General features: G+C 41.3%; 1 protein-coding gene and 1 long non-coding RNA gene across 2 annotated transcripts in view; one reads left to right on the top strand and one right to left on the bottom strand.

The window, feature by feature from the left end:
- LOC308622963 overlaps positions 1-25,394 on the top strand; it is a 229,559-nt gene that overhangs the window by 190,354 nt on the left and 13,811 nt on the right. The gene's annotated exons all lie outside the window — the stretch shown is intronic.
- EPDR1 (ependymin related 1) overlaps positions 5,024-25,394 on the bottom strand; it is a 42,348-nt gene continuing 21,977 nt past the window's right edge. The window contains exons 2-3 of the mRNA XM_081244737.1: positions 8,076-8,284; positions 5,024-6,718 (exon numbers count right to left, since the gene is read on the bottom strand). Of these exons, the coding sequence (XP_081100863.1) occupies positions 6,525-6,718; positions 8,076-8,284 (403 nt within the window). The 3' untranslated portion in view covers positions 5,024-6,524. The remainder of the gene's footprint in view (positions 6,719-8,075; positions 8,285-25,394) is intronic.

The raw sequence follows: 25,394 nt of genomic DNA, 5'->3' as shown, positions 1-25,394 counted from the left end.
AATGCACAGAAATCTCTTGCATTCCTATACACTAATGATGAAAAATCTGAAAGAGGAATTAAGGAAACACTCCCATTTACCATTGCAACAGAAAGAATAAAATACCTAGGAATAAACCTACTAAGGAGCCAAAAGACCTGTATGCAGAAAACTATGACAATGATGAAAGAAATTAAAGATGATACCAACAGATGGAGAGATATACCATGTTCTTGGATTGGAAGAATCAATATTGTGAAAATGACTATACTACCCAAAGTAATCTACAGATTCAGTGCAATCCCTATCAAACTACCAGTGGCATTTTTCACAGAAATATAACAAGAAATTTCACAGTTTGTGTGGAAACACAAAAGGCCCCGAATAGCCAAAGCAATCTTGAGAAAGAATAATGGAGCTGGAGGAATCAGGCTCCTGGACTTCAGACTATACTACAAAGCTACAGTAATCAAGACAGTATGGTACTGGCACAAAAACAGAAATATACATCAATGGAACAGGATAGAAAGCCCAGAGATAAACCCATGCACATATGGTCACCTTATTTTTGATAACAGAGGCAAGAATATACAATGGAGAAAAGAGAGCCTCTTCAAAAGTGGTGCTGGGAACACTGGACAGCTACATGTAAAAGAAAGAAATTAGAACACTCCCTAACACCATACACAAAAATAAACTCAAAACGGATTAAAGACCTAAATGTAAGCCCAGACAGTAGAAAACTCTTAGAGAAAAACATAGGCAGAACACTCCATGACATAAATCAGGGCAAGATTCTTTTTGACCCACCTCCTAGAGAAATGGAGATAAAAAGAAAAATAAACACATGGGACCTAATGAAACTTAAAAGCTTTTGCACAGCAAAGGAAACCATAAACAACACGAAAAGACACCCCTCAGAATGGGAGAAAATATTTGCAAATGAAGCAACTGACAAAGGAGTAATCTCCAAAATTTACAAGCAGCTCATGCAGCTCAATATCAAAAAAACAAACAACCCAATCCAAAAATGGGCAGAAGACCTATAGACATTGCTCCAAAGAAGATATACAGATTGCCAACAAACACATGAAAGAATGCTCAACATCACTAATCATTAGAGAAATGCAAATCAAAACTACAATGAGGTATCACCTCACACCAGTCAGAATGACCATCATCAAAAAATCTAGAAACAATAAATGCTGGAGAGGGTGTGGAGAAAACGGAACCCTCTTGCACTGTTGGTGGGAATGTAAATTGATACAGCCACTATGGAGAACAGTATGGAGGTTCCTAAAAATAGAACTACTATCCAACCCAGCAATCCCACTACTGGTCATATACCCTGAGAAAACCATAATTCAAAAAGAGTCATGTACCACAATGTTCATTGCAGCTCTATTTACAATAGCCAGGACATGGAAGCAACCTAAGTGTCCATTGACAGATGAATGGATAAAGAAGATGTGGCACATGTACACAATGGAACATTACTGAGCCATAAAAAGAAACAAAATTGAGTTATTCCTAGTGAGGTGGATGGATCTAGAGTCTGTCATACAGAGTGAAGTAAGTCAGAAAGAGAAAAACAAATACCGTATGCTAACACATATATATGGAATCTAAAAAAAAATGGTTCTGATGAACCTAGGTGCAGGACAGGAGTAAAGATGCAGACATAGAGAATGGACTTGAGGACACGGGGAGTGGGAAGGGTAAGCTGGGACGACGTGAGAGAGTGGCATGTACTTATATATACTACCAGATGTAAAATAGATAGCTAGTGGGAAGCAACCACATAGCACAGGGAGAGCAGCTTTGTGCTTTGTGACCACCTAGAGGGGTGGGATAGGGAGGGTCGGAGGGAGATGCAAGAGAGAGGGGATACGGGGATATATGTATATGTATAGCTGATGCACTCTGTTATACAGCAGAAACTAAGACACCATTGTAAAGCAGTAATACTCCAATAAAGATGTTAAAAAAAAATACAAGAAAATTTAAAAAAGGAAAAAAAAAGTTTTCAATTTAGCTTTTATACAACTTTGTTTTTTCTGGAAGAGAATTCTGCATTTTATAGTACTGGGTTGGCCAAAAAGTTCATTTGGGGTTTGGGCCAATCCAATAGAATTTAATGGATACTTGGCTTTGCTAAGATGTTCTTATTCCATAAGATAGGACAGCTCTACCATGACTCTACAACAAAGGTACCACTTCTGCCATGAGGAGTGAAACAAAATCAAGGGACCCTAAATATCTATTTCATATAACCACCCACTCTAGCCCAAGACTATACTGTTTATCAAACAGTATTTAGTTAACTGGGAATTTTTCAAAAGTTTAGGTTGGTACCTCCTGGTTGGGAAACTAACACCAGTGTTTTCCCAACCTTTTTTCAGGCTGAGAGAACTAATCAACTAGGCTGAGAGGTTAGTAAAAAATGTAATTTAGGTTTGAGAAACCATTTCACAAGATAACCTTTAATTTATTGTGTTTTTTGATAGTTTTCTTTATTGATATTATAGAGCTCAAGTGAAATTGCAATGATAGCAGACATATTTTAATAAGAAGAGTACTTATTTTTTCATCAAAAAGTACACTGATGAAAGAAAAGAACACTTAGTTATCCAATTTGAACAAATGTACTTTAAAATAAATATACACTGTACCACTGGGAATGTTATAGGTGCAACTGCAGCGCAGAACACACACATGTATACTCAGATTACCCTAATACTATGAATGTTGTATCCACTGCAAATTATTCCTAAATTATAGGATAACTACATCCCACTTCCTGATTGCTGAAGCTACATTACCCTTTCCATCTTAATTAGGAAATAGATATGGTAACTATGTGTTAATATTTGCCCTAATGAAAACAATATGAATTTTAAAGTAGGGATACAAAAGTGTCATCCTCCCTGAATAAAATATACAATAAATTATAGCTCAATGTTTCTTCTGCACGTTGCTGAAATAATAATTCTGCTTTAAAACAAAAGTACATTTCAGTTGTAATTATCCTAGCAGAGTTCTTAAAAGATTATTGATGCTAGAATATCCATATATAAAGTTAAGTTTATCTTTTTAAAAAGATGGCCACCCACAAGGCCTTTAAATCTCATAAATTATTCATGAGACTTCGGCTGAGGAGGCTCATTCTCTCCTCCAACTGCAGTCAACAGAACAGCAAGGACGCTGTTCCTGCATTTAAGGTGCCTTCAGTAGAAGGAGGAAAACACAATCTACATGCTTGGAAAAACTGAAAAACACCACCGTGTGGCACAGGTGAATACACCAGTTTAAAACAGAGGGAAAATTGAGAGGGTGGAGTTAGTAAAGAAAATCCAGCAAGGGGTGAGTATTGAGTTTTCAAATGGTGTGGAATTTAGCTTGGTGGGAAATTTAGTACTTCACAGGAAATTTCCTCAGAGATCTCAACTTTCTGGCCTTTTAAAAATATTTAAATGCTTTCATATTTTGAATGCTGTGTCCTAATCTTAGGAAATGCAGCATTATCTCAATTAGCAAAGCTTCCTGTAAGAGAGTCACCCTGATAATAGCAAAGCTTGTTGTAAGAAAGTCACCCTGATAATTAGAACAACTGGGGCCAGAAAGGCCAGGCCTGTTTCACTCCACATGGGCCAGTGAGAGAGGGAGGGATGGCTCTATCCCAGGGCTGAGCCTTTAGAGTTGAAGGCAGAAGGTAGAGAAGACGCCGGGGCTTGCATGGATCCTGGCAGTTTGCCTTGGGAGGGGTGCAAGGAAGTTGCTCTGACATAGCATAAAGGATCAGCAATGCATGAGGCAGGGGATCCTCAAAGTGGGACCCAAGTCTGGTCCAGGCCCATGTCAGGAATGGCATCCCTGTCTGCAGATAAGTGAGGCATCAGATGCTCCTCTTCACTAAGACGGACCAGTCCCTGCCCTATTCAAGAGCACTCTTATTTTTTACTATGATTGCCACTAGCGAGTTTTACACAAGGTTGGTGACTGAGAAAACCCCCTCTACTCAGAGGTAACCCAAGCTTCACTTCTCAGGCTCTTGTGGCCGTTGGGAAAGAGAGAACAGTGCCAAGGACCGAGGCTGGAGAGGGAGTCAGGGCCTGATCAAAAGGGCCTTGGACACCAGGCTATAGAGCCTCAGCTTTACCTGTAGGCAGTGGAGAACCACAGGGGCAGGGCACCATCAGGTGTGTATTGAGGTCCCCGCCAGACATAAAATCCTTCCGGAAGGAAGACTTGGCTTAACTGCAAAGGGGTTTAATGACCAAAATGGACAAACTGAAAAACGAAAGGCACCCACTTCATGTGTCCTGAATAGAATGAGTTCCCTTCCTTTCTGCTTTGAGTGGGGCTGTGGGCTGGGGTGGGCAGATGTGAAGATCCAAGGCTAACTAAGAGGGGTGTGCAGTTTGGAATGGAGCGGGGCTATCTTTTGGGTGGAGAGAGAGAAAGTGGGGAAAATGCTGTCACAAAGGCTTGATCAGGCTGGACCGCCTCGAAGGCAGCTGTGAAAGTTTCCCCAGGTGGCATTCCAGATGCTGGCCTTGACTGGGCTGCACGCTACTCTGTGACTCTAGGAACCGGCATGGGCACTGGAGACAACAGGGATTCAGGACTGGCTTATGAATGAATGAATGCGCAAACGAACGAACAGAGGTTGGCTTCTAGAACAAGGACAAGGACAGAGTGTATAGAGACCTTGCAAAGGCCAGCAATGCTAAGAGCCTGGACCTCGGTGATGGCTGCTGAAGGGATGGACAAGAGGCAGTAGCTTTAAGAGCTATTCTGATGGGACTCGGGACACTGACTGCCTATGAGGACTGAAGGAGAAAATATAGGTCAAGAATGACTCTGAGGCTTCTGACCCAGGCAACTGGGCTTTAAGAGGAAGAGCAGGCTCTTGAGAAAGGAAAATGAATTTGGTGTAGATCATAGGAAGCACTTTATTCATTAGAGAGGCATTTTAACTCCCTTATAGCCAAGACAACCCATATTTATTACAAGAACAAATATATCAAAAAACACTTAGAAATGCAATTAAATTTGTTTATTGAAACAATATAGATAAACTGTGAGTAATACAGATTGTTTTCAGCGTAATATAGGCATCACACATTTCTCCTGGTAACAGATGATGGATAGATGGCCAGATAAAACACAATAGTAGAAGGAATCTAGAATGATAAATTTTATTACTAGATATCTCCCTAGAGATCAGCAAACCCAATCCCATTTAACAGATGAGGAAGTAAGGACCAGAGAGGCTAGCATTCTCCACTCTACATATGTTTAGGACACTGACCACGTGCCAGGCACTTGGTGCTGGGCATATAAAAGTAAACAGAACACGGTACCCGTACTCATGGCGCTCATAGCCAGGCTAGTGAGTGAAAGCATCCAGGAAGCAGGAAGTTTAGACACAGCCTAGTAAGCATTGTCAGACTAGCATGTTCAAGCTGCGAGGTGTACCCAGTCCAGGCTTGGGAGCAGCCTCCAAAGGCCATGCATGAGCTGACCTGGGAAGGATAAGCAGAAGTCAGATAGACAAAGAGGCTGTGAAACGCTGCCCCAGGGATGCAGAGGTGAGGGGAAGCATGATATGTCTAGTGAATCAAAGGAGTTCCAGTACAAGGGAATTCTTGTCCTGGATTTCAGAAACCATAGTCCCCTGACTCCCAGTTCAGTACTATTGTTAGAATGCTACCTGTCTCTACAGGTCTCTTGACAAGTATGTGATGATTCAGCACATATATCAATACTCTTGCATAGAAAAAAAAGGAAGCATATATGGCTCATGCTTACCCAGAAATAGACATTAAGATTTTCCAAACCCTCCTGTTTAAAATATATCTTTAGAGAAATCATTACTTTGTGTTACAACCTTTCATTTCCTCCCCAAATGTTTACATCCATTGGGTCATGCCATAAAGCTCTTAAGGCCGGAAGGGATTTTAAGGGATCACACTGTCAGCAGCCAAGGGAGCACAGGGTGGGGGAAAAGGAGGTGCTGGAGGCCTGCAGCAGTGGGCGCAGTCCCTACCCTGGCACAGGCAACAAGTGGGTCATTGTCTGTAGAGAGCTTAGACATTAATACCAAAACTGACCAAAGTCGTTCCGCTCTTTTTATCACCATGTGCCAGCCATCTAGCAATTCCCAGTAAGGTCGATAACAACACGTTCTCCCCTGCTGACCCTCCCCTCGCCTCGTGTATGCCACCGCACTTCCCATACACCTGCACACAGAAAGCGCAGCTCCCAGACAGGCTTCGGGAACCTCTGAGGTCCCCGTGTTAGCCATCTCTTCATATATTACCACATACTCTCCATTCCATTCCTTTTTGTAAACCTAGCCGAAGTAGTCACAACCACACATACAAACAAAACAAAACAAAACACACATCGAAGTTTATCTTCCTAGAATTATGATATTTATCTCTAATGAAGAGTCTCATCTCTCAAGTCTCGAATCCGGTTTGAGCTGGGGCGGCTGGCAGCTGACGTCCGATGCTGTCCCTGCCGCGTTCACAGGCTTATCAGGAGCAGTCCTCGCTCATCCTCTCTGGCTGGGCTGTCTGGCATGTGCTTGGCGGGGTAAACACCGACGGGTCTTTAATGCCCAGCTGTATGTCGAAAAACCGTGTGGACAATAGCACACTGTAATTTTTGGTGAAGGTTTCCTGGACAGGATAACAATCCTTGACTGTATAAATGCCAATCCAGGTTTCATCTATAGGAGGAAGGCAAGTTGAGTTTTTAATGTACAAGACAGGCAGAATGTGTGTATTTTTAATTATGCAAAATATGCATAAAATAGACCATTTTAACCATTTTTTTTTTTTTTTTTTTTGCGGTACGCGGGCCTCTCACCGTTGTGGCCTCTCCCGTTGCGGAGCACAGGCTCCGGACGCGCAGGCTCAGCAGCCATGGCTCACGGGCCCAGCCGCTCTGCGGCATGTGGGATCTTCCCAGACCGGGGCACGAACCCGCATCCCCTGCATCAGCAGGCGGACTCTCAACCACTGCGCCACCAGGGAAGCCCTAACCATTTTTAAGTACAGTTTGGTGGCACCAAGTACATTCACATTGTTATGAAAATGTCACCACCATCCATCTCCAGAAATTTCCCATATTCCCCAGTTGAAACTGTCCATTAAACACTAACTCCCCATTCCTCCCTCCCTCCAGTCCCTGGAAACCACCATTCTACTTTCTGTCTCTATGATTTTGACTATTCTAGGTACCTCATATAAGTGAAATGATACAGTATTTATCCCTTAGTGACTGGCTTCTTTCACTCAGCATAATGTCCTCAAAGTTCATCCATGTTGTACCATGTGTCAGAATTTCCTTCCTTTTTAAGCTTCAGTGATTTTCCACTGTATGTATACACCAGCTTTGTGTACCCATTTGTCTGCTGATGGACACTTGTGTTGTTTGCACCTCTGGACTTGATGAATAATGCTGCTATGAACATAGATGTACAAATATCTGTCTGAGTCCTTGCTTTCAGTTCTTTAGGGTATATGCCCTATATTGCTGGGTCATCTGGTAATTCTGTGCTTCACTTTGGAGGGAACCATCATACTGTTTTCCACAGCACAAAGGCCTGTGTTTTTGAAACAGTCTCGGGAGAGGTGTGTTGGCAGCATTGCAGAGAAGAGCTTCACATCTATGTATAAAAGCAGATGTAATAATGGCAGTAGATCTGGTCGCTGCAACTTTAGTTAGTGTTTGGGGGAAAGGAAAAGGAGGCACCCAAATCTAATGTGTGACTTAGACAAACACCTTCCATGTCACAGACCTCCAGGGCATCATGAAACGTCAGAGCCAAGGCTAAGCCCATAAGAGTCAAAGTGGCAGAAAGTTACAGGGGGCCTTAGAAGGCTGAGGTGTTTGTTCAAATGCCTTGCTTAGATCCCAGCGCTACACAACTAGCAGAGTACATTTGGGGACTGCAAATGGAGTTAAACAATTTGATTAAGCTTCTAAATATCCTTAACAACTGCCTTCCTTAATGGACTTAAACATTATTTCCCATCCTGCTTCCTGAGATGCGATACTTGAATACTTTGTTGAGCCCTTACACGATCTGGCTGACTTTCTGTCTGACCACTCCTGGACGGTGATCTGCTCCTGGGGCCCCCCAATGGAGTACTGGTCCTCAAAGGTGGAGTTCTGAGGAATGTCTAGAGGGTCCCAGGGGTCTGTCAGGGTGATCTTGGAGCACTGCTTGGTGGCTTGTTCAATCTGAAACATCACTCCATCCTTATAGAGCAAAATATATTCAAATAATCTGGAAGACAGATTGAAAGAGAACAGTTCAGGACTTTATGTTACAATCACCATGTCTTTTATCAGCATAAAAGCCAAAGGCCTTTGATACAAGTTATTCTTAAAATAGAAAAAAAAATAGTTTTGCTGCTAGGCAATCATTTACTTACTTATAAACACTAGGCGCATGAACAACTTGAATATAAAATAAAGTTCAGGGGTCAAAACTGAATATTCATGAGACAGTTACCTATCATACCTATCAATTACCTATTACCTTATCAAGTACCTATTGTATGACAGACCCTGTGCTTGAGATACAAACCGAAGGTGAGGCCCTGGGTTAGCAGCTGGTTTGTGACCTTTTAGCCTCAGAGACACAGGAGACTTTGACTCTTGCCTTAGTTGTTGAGTCCTTGTAGCACTGAGTCAATGAACCACAGGGATATGCTGACTGCAGGATGCCAAGAGCCTGCTGAGGATGCACCAGACTCCTGTGCCTCACTGTCTCAACTGTCACCATAGGACTGGGCTTTGGTGAGGTGCAGCTGTGCTGGGAATGGGCTGAGACAGGCAAGGACAAAAGCTGAGGGGACCCCAAGCGGATGGCTTCGCTGAACTGAATTTGTCTGCGTGTTCTCAGCCTCGTCCCTCATATCCAGTGCACACCCTACGTGCAGAGCAAGCCAGAAGTATTCCCAGTCTGTGCCCAAGCCCACAGACTGCCCGCCGTCACCTTGCATGCTGTGTGGTCACCAGCCCTGTGTCTTTCCTAAAGCTAAGCCATCTTGGCATTGGGTGAAGCTCGGTGAGTTTCCATGCATTCAACTGTCAATCTAAAACTCAGGGCACTGCTATTGATGAGTGGAGTGGGGTTGCAGCCTGATTCAAAAGTGAAATTTGCAACACCTGAGGGCAGAAGAGCCCAGAGAAGTAGCCTTTCGTGAGCAAATAATAGCCAACAGACTATCTGTGGTATGTAAGGCTCACCCCACTCTACAGCCCCCAACAAGGATTTCTGTTCTCCATCCCAAGTCAGGGTTTAAGATTTCTTCAGAAAAAATATTATAAATGATAACTGTCCATATGGTCAAAATAGTACCATTAGTAGGATTATATTTCATTTTCTATGAGCTAGCATAAAAATATAAACATAACCTCATTTTATGTATTTAGAAATATCTACCCTGCTTATTCTAGAAAATGTTTGAAATGACTTACAAGGGTAAAACCCAAGCACAGACCTTGAGAAGTGGGAGTGAATGGAGAAAGAAAAGGAAGTGTTCACTTTATGCGCTATTGCTCAAAAATGGAGCCAACCTCCTAGACTATACATGCAGGGTTCACATCAAAGTACAAGCCCTTTGGAGGAGTTTGGAGTTGGACTGTCACTGCTTCCTCACTCCCGGTTAAGTCCCTGGCACATCAGAGTCTAAACATTCATGGAAGGAATATAGAAACATTAGCATCAACTATAGAGCATACTCCAGTCATAATATGGGATTCTTGGTCCATACACAGATCCTGCCCCACGATCCTTTCAGGGAGAGTGGCCGCCCATGAAGTACCTGTACTGTGTGCCGTGAGGCCTGGTTATCTTCATCCTCCTCATCTCCTTGTGCTTTCCCAAGTTCAAGGTGTTTAGGCTAGAGAGTCAGTCCTAGCTTTGGCTGATACTCCAGTTGTGTGCAGTGATTGTCCCCTGAAAGCTTTGCACCCATGTGCAGGAGAGGGGGGTTTCCTTCTTGAAACTCAGCCCCCGAATCCACAGCAGCACAAAAGTGGGAGCCTGGTGGCCATGTTTGTGTACATGACCTGGCCACCCTCCTCAGAGGGGGACATCTGACCCAGGGTGGGACAATCAGATGCTCTTGCTCAGACATGTGGAATTGCCACTGAAGGTCTGCTAGTCAGTCTCTTCGTGTGGCTGGTCATGTCGTATGTAAACACAGGAGCCATGGGAGGCTAATTTCCAACAGGTGAACTGAATAAGAGTAAAGAATGAAGCACAGAGAAGCAGCTGCAAGCTGGGATGCCAACAGCTGTTCATTTCCTGGATGCATTTCCCCTCTGAGGCCTGGTGCCTACAGATCCACCTGCAGAGTTATGATAATAAGTTTCCTTTGTTCTAATAACTTTCCTTTTTCTGCTTGGAACTTTTTGTGTGACTCATAACCAGGACTTGTTTCTAATACAGTTGAGGACTCCACTGTTCCATCTAGAGCCCTGGAACAGCCGCCAGCACAGCTGTTCTGGGAGAGGCACCACACGGGCCACTGAAGAACCAAGGGCCATGGGTGCCCAGTCAGTCAACTGCCAGGGAAGGGGGCAGCGGGAAAGGAACTCTGCTAACTTCACTGTTTTCCCGAGGCCAGCTCTGTCCATATACAGAAGTAAAATGAAAATTCTAGACTTGAAACAATCACTACCAAATGTTAACATTGGTTCATCCTGGGTAGTCTGAACACAGGTGTTTGTTATGATGTTCTCTGTACTTTTCTAAGTTTTCAAAATATTTAATTTGAGAAAAAGAGGGCACAGTATGATACTGAGGTTATGTTGACAGTGCCTTAAGTAAAACAGGAAATATTAATTTAATGGGAAACAAAATAGAACTGCATAAGTCATTTTTTTCAAAATCCCATGTGGATATAAATGCTAGTACTGCTCCATTGAAAGTTTTGGAAAAGAAGATGTTCATGGCTTGTATGTTTATATGAACGTCTTCATAGTCAAGATGTAGGTTCTCCATCACAACTAGGATAAAGGGCCTGGAGCCCGATAGAGCCAGAAGGTCAAAATGTAGAGATCAGCCAGGGTTGAAATGAATCATCTGCCTGGGATGCTGTGTGGGTAATAACCCGTAGATCTGAGGCAGTGATGGACTTCAGCAGAAACTGGATCCTGGGAGGTGAGATCAAAGCCTGGCTCTGAAGCGGAGGAAGCTGTGAGGGCAGGAGTCACCCCAGGGTGCAGTCAGGCAAGGTGAGGGGCTGGAATGGGTGTGAAGGACGAGGCAGGCGGGCCAGCACTGGGTCAACAACAGCCTTCAAACTTCGCCTCCTCGCTGGCCAGACACCAAGCAAAGCATTGTTCCTGGAAGGGCCCTGCTGCTGGGTCTCAGGTTCTCCCCGCCCAGTCAGGGGGTCAGCAGGCCAAGCTTTTCATGGCAACCCAAATGCAGAGGAGGCACCCGGCGGGCCACTTGGCCTCTCACCTCGTGGGACAAAGGATTTTTGTGTCTTCTGACAAAATTCTCAGGCTGCGTGGACAATTTCTATTGTTTACTGAAAATCCATTTTCCTAAAAATTGAAACTAACTTAGAGAAATAACAACTCTGTGCATACGTGTCTACTGATTTTTTAATTTTAATTTTAATTGTGGTAAAATACACATCACATAAAATCTACCATCTTAACCATTTTTAAGTGTACAGTTCAGGAGTGTTGAGTATGTTCACATTGTGTGCAACCAACCTCCACAACGCTTTTCACCTTGCAAAACTGCAACTCTGTACCCATTAAACAGCTCCACGTTTCTCCCTCCCCCAGCTCCTGGCCACCACCGTTCTACTTTCTGTCTTTATGAACTTGACTACTCTAGGTACTTCGCATAAGTGGCATCATACAGTATTTCTCTTTTTGTGACTGGGCTATTTCACTTAGCATAATGTCCTCAAGGTTCATCCATAGTGTAGCATGTATCAGAATTTCCTTTGTAAGGCTAACTAATATTCCATTGAGTGTATATATCACATTTTGTTTATTCATTCATTCAAGGATGGACACTTGGGTTGTTTCCACCTTTTGGCTATTTTAAATAGTGCTGCTATGAACATAGGTGTGCAAATATATTAATTTTTAGTGTACTATACATATTTTACAAAAATAAATAATGATTTATATATTTTCTAACCTGCATTTTAAATTCAACAATTTGTCCTTGGTAGTCTCCCAAGTATTTCCAAAAAGTACATGTCAACGGAGTCATTTTTCCCTAATTTATTATGAAAATTTTAAAAATGCAGAAGAGTTGAAGGTCTGATACAATGATCACCTTTGTAACTACCATTTAGATTCAACAGTTGTTACATTTTGCCATATTTGCTTTATCTATTTCCTAAATATCTCTTACAAACAAGGCTCTGTACTTCATGTCCCATCACATCAGAAGACAGGTGATGTCCCATTCCGCTATTAATGATACCAACTTTGATCACCAAGCCACGTGGTTACTCTAGATGTCTCCATCATAAAGGTGTTTCCTTTTGCAATTACCAAGTAATCGGTGGGTAATATTTTGTGATGCTGAGAATATCCTGTTACCCCATAACTGTCACCTAATCATTTTAGGTAAAACAATTTCTTGAATCAATTATTTCACTGGAGGTTGGTATGATGCTACCAATGGTACAGAAAATGGTACCTATCCATCTGTCTATCTAGTATCACTCTGCACTCAGGTTTTTATTTATTCAACATACGGCAAATAATTAAAGCCATTATTCCATTTGATGTTCAAATTATCCCAAGTTCAGTCGGTGGGAACTCCTTCCACCTGCTATTTGTGACTTATAACATGATGTCATTAGTCTTTGAGTGATTCCTGGCTTTCTGTGACACAAGTGTCCGAGGCTCATCTTAGACTTTCCTTGCACCATATCTAAAATCAGTCATTCCTCTAAGGAAATCTGGAACTTACTGGGAAACAACTTAGAAACAAACATCTGGGCCCTAGATGTGCTCATTGTCATTGGGATGTCATTGTTTTAAGGACCTTTGAGTGGTCAGAACTTCTCACATTGAAAAAAAAACAAACATGAATTCATACTGGTATTTCCAATCTAAATTTGACATTATAGGTTCTCCCCTATCATATTTGTTTTTATGTTTACATATATTTTCTCTTCAAATAAAAGTCATGCTTCCCACAAACATTAGCAAATTTACTTATTTGCTTTATCCTACAATAGCTTTGAAATAATACTTTTAAAAGTGTTATCAAAAACAAAAAAAGTGTTATCAAAAAATACAACTGCCCAGTGAACTTTAAGATTTTATTGCAGTTCTTTTTGTCCTTAGAATACAATTCAATACTGTATTAAAAATTCACTTGGGGGCTTCCCTGGTGGCGCAGTGGTTGAGAGTCCGCCTGCTGATGCAGGGGACACCGGTTCGTGCCCTGGTCCGGGAAGATCCCACATGCCGCGGAGCGGCTGGGCCCGTGAGCCATGGCCGCTGAGCCTGCGCGTCTGGAGCCTGTGATCCGCAATGGGAGAGGCCACAACAGTGAGAGGCCCGCATACCACAAAAAAAAAAAAAAAAAAAAATTCACTTGGATTAACCCTGTTCCCTGGGTGGCTGTGTTTCCAGATTGATATATTATTAGGTTCATTTGTTTGTTCTCAATTCGGGGACTTCACACTCTTCCCCTTTGATTTAATTATATTATTTAAACATGTAAAGTTTTTCATCTTTCAGAACTCAGAACAATATAAAAAAACACATTCAGAGAAGTCTCACTCAAAATTAAAAAAAGAAAATTAAAAAAACTTGTTTAGGAATTCCCTGGTTGTCCAATGGTTAGGGCTCTGCACTTCCACTGCAGGGGGCACGGGTTCGATCCCTGCTTGGGGAGCTAAGATCCCACATGCCATGTGGTGCAGCCAAAACATAAAGAAAAAAATTTTTTTAAGAGAAGTCTGACTCCCATCCCAATCCCTGCCCCATCCCTCATTCTCCCAATGGATAGCACCTTTCATTGGCTTCCATGTTATTTTCCTTCAGTTCTTTTGACAAAAAATAAGCAAACACATGTGTGCACTCTTATTTCTCTCTCTTCTTTCCAGAAAGGGTAGAATTCTGTGTACACTTTTCTCCACCTTGCTTTTTCCTGTTGCTATTAATACATAGAGGTCGTCATTATTCTTTTCTATGGCCATATAATAGTTTATTGTGTGTAAGTACCATTGGTTATTTAGTCAGTCTCCTGCTAATGAACATTGGCTTGTTTCCATTCTTATTATGTTGCCCAAAACAAAACACTGAATAACCTTGTGCTATTTTGGAGGTATATATTTAGGATAAATTACTGATATGAAACTACTAGGGCATTTTGTTAATATTATCAGATTTCTTTCAAAGAGTTGTGCAGTTTTGCACTCCTATCAGTAATATATGAGAGCACCTGTTTCCTTTATAGTCTTGCCAACAGATCATGTTGTCAAACTTGGATTTGTGCCCATCTGATAAGTAAGAAATGTTATCTGTCAGGATTTTTTTATTAAGAACTTTTTCCTTTTTTGGTAAGCATAATGAACATACAATGGACTGCATAAATCTAAAGTGTAGAGCTTGAGAAATTTTACAAAGTGAAGAATTAGGAAGCCCCCACCCAGATCCAGTTATGGCACACCAGAAGCCTTCCCCAGCCCTTCCCAAGCACTTCCCTTCCACAATGGATAGTGCAGGTTTATTTGTCTGGTTTTTTTTTTTTACATCTTTCTTGGAGTATAATTGCTTTACAATGGTGTGTTAGTTTCTGCTTAATAACAAAGTGAATCAGCTATACGTATACATATATCCCCATAAATCCTCCCTCTTGCGTCTCCCTCCCACCCTCCCTATCCCAACCCCCTAGGTGGTCACAAAGCACCGAGCTGATCTCCCTGTGCTATGCGGGTGCTTCCCACTAGCTATCTATTTTACATTTGATAGTGTATATAAGTACATGCCACTCTCACGCTGTCCCAGCTTACCCTTCCCACTCCCCGTGTCCTCAAGTCCATTCTCTACGTCTGCATCTTTATTCCTGTCCTGCCCCTAGGTTCATCAGAACCATTTTTTTTTAGATTCCATGTATATGTGTTAGCATACGGTATTTGTTTTTCTCTTTCTGACTTACTTCACTCTGTATGACAGTTTCTAGATCCATCCACCTCATTACGAATAACTCAATTTCATTCCTTTTTATGGCTGAGTAATATTCTATTTTTTATACGTGCCACATCTTCTTTATCCATTCATCTGTCAATGGACACTTAGGTTGCTTCCATGTCCTGGCTATTGTAAATAGAGCTGCAATGAATATTGTGGTACATGACTCTTTTTGAATTATGGTTTTCTCAGGGTATATGACCAGTAGTGGGATTGCTGGGTCAGATGGTAGTTCTATTTTTAGTTTTTTCAGGACCCTCCATACTGTTCTCCATAGTGGCTGTATCAGTTTACATTCCCACCAACAGTGCAAGAGGGTTCCCTTTTCTCCACACCCTCTCCAGCATTTATTGTTTCTAGATTTTTTGATGATGGTCATTCTGACTGGTGTGAGGTGATACCTCATTGTAGTTTTGATTTGCATTTCTCTAATGATTAGTAATGTTGAGCATCCTTTCATGTCTTTGTTGGCAATCTGTGTATCTTCTTTGGAGAAATGTTTATTTAGGTCTTCTGTCCATTTTTGGATTGGGTTGTTTGTTTATTTGATATTGAGCTGCATGAGCTGCTTGTAAATTTTGGAGATTACTCCTTTGTCAGTTGCTTCATTTGCAAATATTTTCTCCCATTCTAAGGGTTATGTTTTCATCTTGTTTATGGTTTCCTTTGCTGTGCAAAAGCTTTTAAGTTTCATTAGGTCCCATGTGTTTATTTTTCTTTTTATCTCCATTTCTCTAGGAGGTGGGTCAAAAAAGATCTTGCTGTGATTTATGTCAAAGAGTGTTCTGCCTATATTTTCCTCTAAGAGTTTTCTAGTGTCTGGCCTTACATTTAGGTCTTTACTCCATTTTGAGTTTATTTTTGTGTAAGGTGTTAGGGAGTGTTCTAATTTCTTTCTTTTACATGTAGCTGTCCAGTGTTCCCAGCACCACTTTTGAAGAGGCTTTCTTTTCTCCATCGTATATACTTGACTCCTTTATCAAAAATAAGGTGACCATATGTGTCCGGGTTTATCTCTGGGCTTTCTATCCTGTTCCATTGATGTATATTTCTGTTTTTGTGCCAGCACCATACTGTCTTGATTACTGTAGCTTTGTAGTATAGTCTGAAGTCCAGGAGCCTGATTCCTCCAGCTCCAATTTTCTTTCTCAAGGTTGCTTTGGCTATTCGGGGTCTTTTGTGTTTCCATACAAATTGTGAAATTTCTTGTTATAGTTCTGTGAAAAATGCCATTGGTAGCTGACAGGGATTGCACTGAATCTGTAGGTTGCTTTGGGTAGTACAGTCATTTTCACAATATTGATTCTTCCAATCCAAGAACATGGTATATCTCTCCATCTGTTTGTGTCATCTTTAATTTCTTTCATCAGTGTCATATGGTTTTCTGCATACAGGTCTTTTGTCTCCTTAGTAGGTTTATTCCTAGGTATTTTATTCTTTTTTGTTGCAGTGGTAAATAGGAGTGTTTCCTTAATTTCTCTTTCAGATTTTTCATCATTAGTATATAGGAATGCAAGAGACTTCTGTGCATTAAGTTTGTATCCTGCTACTTTACCAAATTCATTGATTAGCTCTAGTAGTTCTCTGGTAGCATCTTTAGGATTCTCTATGTTTAGTATCATGTCATCTGCAAACAGTGACAGCTTTACTTCTTCTTTTCCGATTTGGATTCCTTTTATTTCCTTTTCTTCTCTGATTCTTCTCTGTGGCTAAAACTTCCAAAACTATGTTGAATAATAGTGGTGAGAGTGGACAACCTGTCTTGTTCCTGATCTTAGTGGAAATGGTTTCAGTTTTTCACCATTGAGAATGATGTTGCCTATGGGCTTGTCATATATGGCCTTTATTATGTTGAGGTATGTTCCCTCTATGCCTACTTTCTGGAGGGTTTTTATCATAAATGGGTGTTGAATTTTGTCGAAAGCTTTTTCTGCATCTTTTGAGATTATCATATGGTTTTTCTCCTTTAATTTGTTAATATGGTTTATCACATTGATTGATTTGTGTATATTGAAGAATCCTTGCACTCCTGGGATAAACCCAACTTGATCATGGTGTATGATCCTTTTAATGTGTTGTTGGAATCTGTTTGCTAGTATTTTGTGGAGGATTTTTGCATCTATGTTCATCAGTGATATTGGCCTGTAGTTTTCTATCTTTATGACATTGTTGCCTGGTTTTACCAGGGTGATGGTGGCCTCATAGAATGAGTTTGGGAGTGTTCCCCCCTCTGCTATATTTTGGAAGAGTTTGAGAAGAATAGGTGTTATCTCTTCTCTAAATGTTTGATAGAATTAGCCTGTGAAGTCATCTGGTCCTGAGCTTTCGTTTGTTGGAAGATTTTTAATCACAGCCTCAATTTCAGTGCTTGTAATTGGTCTGCTTATATTTTCTATTTGTTCCTTGTTCCGTCTCGGAAGGTTGTGCTTTTCTAAGAAATTGTGCATTTCTTCCAGGTTGTCCATTTTATTGGCATAGAGTTACTTGTAGTAATCTCTCATGATCCTTTGTATTTCTGCAGTGTCAGTTGTTACTTCTCGTTTTTCATTTCCAATTCTATTGATTTGAGTCTTCTCCCTTTTATTCTTTTTTTAATTTTTATTTTTTCTTTATAACAAATTTAATCAGTTATACATATACATATGTTCCCATATCCCCTCCCTTTTGCGTCTCCCTCCCACCCTCCCTATCCTACCCCTCCAGACGGTCACAAAGCAACGAGCTGATCTCCCTGTGCTATGCGGCTGCTTCCCACTAGCTATCTACCTTACGTTTGGTAGTGTATATATGTCCATGCCGCTCTTTCACTTTGTCACAGCTTACCCTTCCCCCTCCCCATATCCTCAAGTCATTTCTCTAGTAGGTCTGTGTCTTTATTCCTGTCTTACCCCTATGTTCTTCATGACATTTTTTTTCTTAAATTCCATATATATGTGTCAGCATACAGTATTTGTCTTTCTCTTTCTGACTTACTTCATTCCGTATGACAGACTCTAGGTCCATCCACGTCATTACAAATAGCTCAATTTCATTTCTTTTTATGGCTGAGTAATATTCCATTGTATATATGTGCCACATCTTCTTTACCCATTCATCCGATGATGGACACTTAGGTTGTTTCCAGCTCCGGGCTATTGTAAATAGGGCTGCTATGAACATTTTGGTACATGTCTCTTTTTGAATTATGGTTTTCTCAGGGTATATGCCCAGTAGTGGGATTGCTGGGTCATATGGTAGTTCTATTTGTAGTTTTTTAAGGAACCTCCATACCGTTCTCCATAGTGGCTGTACCAATTCACATTCCCACCAGCAGTGCAAGAGTGTTCCCTTTTCTCCACACCCTCTCCAGCATTTATTGTTTCTAGATTTTTTGATGATGGCCATTCTGACTGGTGTGAGATGATATCTCATTGTAGTTTTTTTTTTTTTCCCTCCCAGTCTCTTTATTTTTTTTTTATTTTTTATTTTTTTATTTATATATTTTTTTATTAGTTTCTGCTTTATAACAAAGTGAATCAGTCATACATATACATCTGTTCCCACATCCCTTCCCTCATGCATCTCCCTCCCTCCCACCCTCCCCATCCCACCCCTCCAGGCGGTCACAAAGTACCGAGCTGATCTCCCTGTGCTCTGCGGCTGCTTCCCACTAGCTATCTACCTTACGTTTGGTAGTGTATATATGTCCATGCCTCTCTTTCGCTTTGTCACAGCTTACCCTTCCCCCTCCCCATATCCTCAAGTCCATTCTCAAGTAGGTCTGTGTCTTTATTCCCGTTTTACCCCTAGGTTCTTCATGACATATTTTTTTTTAATTCCGTATATATGTGTTAGCATACGGTATTTGTCTTTCTCTTTCTGACTTACTTCACTCTGTATGACAGACTCTAGATCTATCCACCTCATTACAAATAGCTCAGTTTCGTTTCTTTTCATGGCTGAGTAATATTCCATTGTATATATGTGCCACATCTTCTTTATCCATTCATCCGTTGATGGACACTTAGGTTGTTTCCAGCTCCGGGCTATTGTGAATAGAGCTGCAATGAACATTTTGGTACATGTCTCTTTTTGAATTATGGTTTTCTCAGGGTATATGCCTAGTAGTGGGATTGCTGGGTCATATGGTAGTTCTATTTTTAGTTTTTTAAGGAACCTCCATACCGTTCTCCATAGTGGCTGTACCAATTCACATTCCCACCAGCAGTGCAAGAGTGTTCCCTTTTCTCCACACCCTCTCCAGCATTTATTGTTTCTAGATTTCTTGATGATGGCCATTCTGACTGGTGTGAGATGATATCTCATTGTAGTTTTGATTTGCATTTCTCTAATGATTAATGATGTTGAGCATTCTTTCATGTGTTTGTTGGCAGTCTGTATATCTTCTTTGGAGAAATGCCTATTTAAGTCTTCTGCCCATTTTTGGATTGGGTTGTTTGTTTTTTTGCTATTGAGCTGCATGAGCTGTTTATAAATTTTGGAGATTAATCCTTTGTCAGTTGCTTCATTTGCAAATATTTTCTCCCATTCTGAGGGTTGTCTTTTGGTCTTCTTTATGGTTTCCTTTGCTGTGCAAAAGCTTTTAAGTTTCATTAGGTCCCATGTGTTTATTTTTGTCTTTATTTCCATTTCTCTAGGAGGTGGGTCAAAAAGGATCTTGCTGTGATTTATGTCATAGAGTGTTCTGCCTACGTTTTCCTCTAAGAGTTTGATAGTGTCTGGCCTTACATTTAGGTCTTTAATCCATTTTCAGCTTATTTTTGTGTATGGTGTTAGGGAGTGATCTAATCTCATACTTTTACATGTCCCTATCCAGTTTTCCCAGCACCACTTATTGAAGAGACTGTCCTTTCTCCACTGTACATTCCTGCCTCCTTTATCAAAGATAAGGTGACCGTATGTCCATGGGTTTATCTCTGGGCTTTCTATCCTGTTCCATTGATCTATCTTTCTGTTTTTGTGCCAGTACCATACTGTCTTGATTACTGTAGCTTTGTAGTATAGTCTGAAGTCAGGGAGCCTGATTCCTCCAGCTCCATTTTTCGTTCTCAAGATTGCTTTGGCTATTCAGGGTCTTTTGTGTTTCCATACAAATTGTGAACTTTTTTGTTTTAGTTCTGTGAAAAATGCCAGTGGTAGTTTGATAGGGATTGCATTGAATCTGTAGATTGCTTTGGGTAGTAGAGTCATTTTCACAATGTTGATTCTTCCAATCCAAGAACATGGTACATCTCTCCATCCATTTGTATCATCTTTAATTTCTTTCATCAGTGTCTTATAATTTTCTGCATACAGGTCTTTTGTCTCCTTAGGTAGGTATATTCCTAGATATTTTATTCTTTTTGTTGCAATGGTAAATGGGAGTGTTTCCTTGATTTCACTTTCAGATTTTTCATCAGTAGTATATAGGAATGCCAGAGATTTCTGTGCATTACTTTTGTATCCTGAAACTTTACCAAATTCATTGATTAGCTCTAGTAGTTTTCTGGTAGCATCTTTAGGATTCTCTATGTATAGTATCATGTCATCTGCAAACAGTGACAGCTTTACTTCTTCTTTTCCGATTTGTATTCCTTTTATTTCCTTTTCTTCTCTGATTGCTGTGGCTAAAACTTCCAAAACTATGTTGAATAAGAGTGGTGAGAGTGGGCAACCTTGTCTTGTTCCTGATCTTAGTGGAAATGGTTTCAGTTTTTCACCATTGAGGACAATGCTGGCTGTGGGCTTGTCATATATGGCCTTTATTATGTTGAGGAAAGTTCCCTCTATGCCTACTTTCTGCAGGGTTTTTATCACAAATGGGTGTTGAATTTTGTCGAAAGCTTTCTCTGCATCTATTGAGATGATCATATGGTTTTTCTCCTTCAGTTTGTTAATATGGTGTATCACGTTGATTGATTTGCGTATATTGAAGAATCCTTGCATTCCTGGAATAAACCCCACTTGATCATGGTGTATGATCCTTTTAATGTGCTGTTGGATTCTGTTTGCTAGTATTCTGTTGTGGATTTTTGCATCTGTGTTCATCAGTGATACTGGCCTGTAGTTTTCTTTCTTTGTGACATCCTTTTCTGGTTTTGGTATCAAGGTGATGGTGGCCTCGTAGAATGAGTTTGGGAGTGTTCCTCCCTCTGCTATATTTTGGAAGCGTTTGAGAAGGATAGGTGTTAGCTCTTCTCTAAATGCTTGATAGAATTCGCCTGTGAAGCCATCTGGTCCTGGGCTTTTGTTTGTTGGAAGATTTTTTATCACAGTTTCAATTTCAGTGCTTGTGATTGGTCTGTTCATATTTTCTATTTCTTCCTGATTCAGTCTTGGCAGGTTGTGCATTTCTAAGAATTTGTCCATTTCTTCCAGGTTGTCCATTTTATTGGCATAGAGTTGCTTGTAGTAATCTCTCGTGATCTTTTGTATTTCTGCAGTGTCAGTTGTTACTTCTCCTTTTTCATTTCTAATTCTATTGATTTGAGTCTTCTCCCTTTTTTTCTTGATGAGTCTGGCTAATGGTTTATCAATTTTGTTTATCTTCTCAAAGAAACAGCTTTTAGTTTTATTGATCTTTGCTATTGTTTACTTCATTTCTTTTTCATTTGTTTCTGATCTGCTTTTTATGATTTCTTTCCTTCTGCTAACTTTGGGATGTTTTTATTCTTCTTTCTCTAATTGCTTTAGGTGCAAGGTTAGGTTGTTTATTCGAGATGTTTCCTGTTTCTTAAGGTGGAATTGTATTGCTATAAACTTCCCTCTTAGAACTGCTTTTGCTGCATCCCATAGGTTTTGGGTCGTCGTGTCTCCATTGTCATTTGTTTCTAGGTATTTTTTAATTTCCTCTTTGATTTCTTCAGTGATCACTTCGTTATTAAGTAGTGTATTGTTTAGCCTCCATGTGTTTGTATTTTTTACAGCTCTTTTCCTGTAATTGACATCTAGTCTCATAGCATTGTGGTCGGAAAAGACACTTGATACAATTTCAATTTTCTTAAATTTACCAAGGCTTGATTTGTGACCCAAGATATGATCTATCCTGGAGAATGTTCCATGAGCACTTGAGAAAAATGTGTATTCTGTTGTTTTTGGATAGAATGTCCTATAAATATCAATTAAGTCCATCTTGTTTAATGTATCATTTAAAGCTTGTGTTTCCTTATTTATTTTCATTTTGGATGATCTGTCCATTGGTGAAAGTGGGGTGTTAAAGTCCCCTACTATGATTGTGTTACTGTCGATTTCTCCTTTTATGGCTGTTAGTATTTGCCTTATGTATTGAGGTGTTCCTATGTTGGGTGCATAAATATTTACAATTGTTATATCTTCTTCTTGGATCGATCCCTTGATCATTATGTAGTGTCCTTCTTTGTCTCTTCTAATAGTCTTTATTTTAAAGTCTATTTTGTCTGATATGAGAATTGCTACTCCAGCCTTCTTTTGGCTTCCATTTGCATGGAATATCTTTTTCCATCCCCTTACTTTCAGTCTGTATGTGTCTCTATGTCTGAAGTGGGTGTCTTGTAGACAACATATATTGGGTCTTGTTTTTGTATCCGTTCAGCCAATCTGTGTCTTTTGTTGGGAGCATTTAGTCCATTTACATTTAAGGTAATTATCGATATGTATGTTCCTATTCCCATTTTCTTAATTGTTTTGGGTTCGTTATTGTAGGTCTTTTCCTTCTGTTGTGTTTCTTGCCTACAGAAGTTCCTTTAGCATTTGTTGTAAAGTTGGTTTGGTGGTGCTGAACTCTCTCAGCTTTTGCTTGTCTGTAAAGGTTTTAATTTCTCCATGAAATCTGAATGAGATCCTTGCTGGGTAGAGTAATCTTGGTTGCAGGTTTTTCTCCTTCATCACTTTAATTATGTCCTGCCACTCCCTTCTGGCTTGTAGAGTTTCTGCTGAGAGATCAGCTGTTATCCTGATGGGGATTCCCTTGTGTGTTATTTGTTGTTTTTGCCTTGCTGCTTTTAATATGATTTCTTTGTGTTTAATTTTTGACAGTTTGATTAATATGTGTCTTGGCGTATTTCTCCTTGGATTTATTCTGTATGGGACTCTGTGTGCCTCCTGGACTTGATTAACTATTTCCTTTCCCATATTAGGGAAGTTTTCAACTATAATCTCTTCAAATATTTTCTCAGTCCCTTTCTTTTTCTCTTCTTCTTCTGGAACCCCTATAATTCGAATGTTGGTGCGTTTAATGTTGTCCCAGAGGTCTCTGAGACTCTCCTCTGTTCTTTCCATTCTTTTTTCTTTATTTTGCTCTGCAGCAGTTATTTCCACTATTTTATCTTCCACCTCACTTATCCATTCTTCTGCCTCAGTTATTCTGCTATTGATCCCATCTAGAGTATTTTTTATTTCATGTATTGTGTTTTTAATCGATGCTTGATTCATCTTTAGTTCTTCTAGGTCCTTGTTAACTGTTTCTTGCATTTTGTCTATTCTATTTCCAAGATTTTGGATCTGGGAAATAGAATCTTGGATCATCTTTACCATCATTATTCTGAATTCTTTTTCAGGTAGACTGCCTATTACCTCTTCATTTGTTAGGTCTGGTGGGTTTTTATCTTGCTCCTTCTCCTGCTGTGTGTTTTTCTGTCTTCTCATTTTGCTTATGTTACTGTGTTTGGGGTCTCCTTTTTGCAGGCTGCAGGTTCGTAGTTCCCATTGTTTTTGGTGTCTGTCTCCAGTGGCTAAGGTTGGTTTAGTGGGTTGTGTAGGCTTCCTGGTGGAGGGGACTAGTGCCTGTGTTCTGGTGGATGAGGCTGGATCTTGTCTTTCTGGTGGGGAGGTCCACGTCTGGTGGTGTGTTTTGGGGTGTCTGCGGACTTTTTATGATTTTAGGCCACCTCTCTGCTAATGGGTGGCGTTGTGTTCCTGTCTTGCTAGTTGTTTGGCATAGGGTGTCCAGCACTGTAGCTTGCTGGTCGTTGAGTGAAGCTGGGTGCTGGTGTTGAGGTGGAGATCTCTGGAAGATTTTCGCTGTTTGATATTATGTGGAGCTGGGAGGTCTCTTGTGGACCAGTGTCCTGAAGTTGGCTCTCCCACCTCAGAGGCACAGCACTGACTCCTGGCTCCTCAATTTGGGATGATTTGTTGTCTATTCATGTATTCCACAGATGCAGGGTACATCAAGTTGAGTGTGGAGCTTTAATCCGCTGCTTCTGAGGCTGCTGGGAGAGGTTTCCCTTTCTCTTCTTTGTTCTCACAGCTCCTGGGTCTCAGCTTTGGATTTGGCCCCGCCTCTGCTTGTAGGTCACCGGAGGGCATCTGTTCTTCGCTCAGACAGGACAGGGTTAAAGGAGCAGCCTCTTCGGGGACTCTGGCTCACTCAGGCCGGGCGTGAGGGAGGGGCACGGAGTGCGGGGCGAGCCTGCAGCGGCAGAGGCCGGCGTGACGTTGCACCGGCCCGAGGCGCGCCGTGCATTCTCCCAGGGAAGCCGCCCCTGGATCCCGGGACCCCGTCAGTGGCGGGCTGCACAGGCTCCCGGAAGGGCAGTGTGGACAGTGACCTGCACTCGCACACAGGCTTCTTGGCGGCGGCAGCAGGAGCCCCAGCGTCCCACGCCCGTCACTGGGCTCCGTGCTTTCAGCCGCGACCCGCGCCCGTCTGTGGAGCTCCTTTAAGCAGCCCTCTTAATCCCCTCTCCTCGCGCACCAGGAAACCAAGAGGGAAGAAAAAGTCTCTTGCCTCTTCGGCAGCTCCAGAGTTTTCCCGGACTCCCTCCCGGCTAGCTGTGGCACATTAGCCCCCTTCAGGCTGAGTTCTCGCCGCCAGCCCCAGTCCTCTCCCTGCGCTCTGACCGAAGCCCGAGCCTCAGCTTCCAGCGCCGCCCGCCCCGGCGGGCGAGCAGACAAGCCTCTCGGGCTGGTGAGTGCCACTCGGCACCGATCCTCTGTGCGGGAATCTCTCCGCTTTGCCCTACCCAGGTATGTGGGGAGTTTCTTGCCTTTTGGGAGGTCTGGGGTCTTCTGCCAGCGTTCAGTAGGTGTTCTGTAGGAGTTGTTCCACGTGTAGCTGTATTTCTGGTGTATCCGTGGGGAGGAAGGTGATCTCCGCGTCTTACTCTTCCGCCAATTTACCCGGAAGTGCCCTTTTATTCTTGATGAGTCTGGCTAATGGTTTATCAATTTTGTTTATCTTCTCAAAGAAAATGCTGTTAGTTTTATTGATCTTTGCTATTGTTTACTTCATTTCTTTT

Source organism: Mesoplodon bidens (assembly GCF_964165515.1).
Source record: "Mesoplodon bidens genome assembly, chromosome: 9".
NCBI classification, from domain to species: domain Eukaryota; kingdom Metazoa; phylum Chordata; class Mammalia; order Artiodactyla; family Ziphiidae; genus Mesoplodon; species Mesoplodon bidens.
The sequence above is the reverse complement of the archived record's forward strand: the minus strand, read 5'-3'. Positions and strand labels throughout refer to the sequence as shown.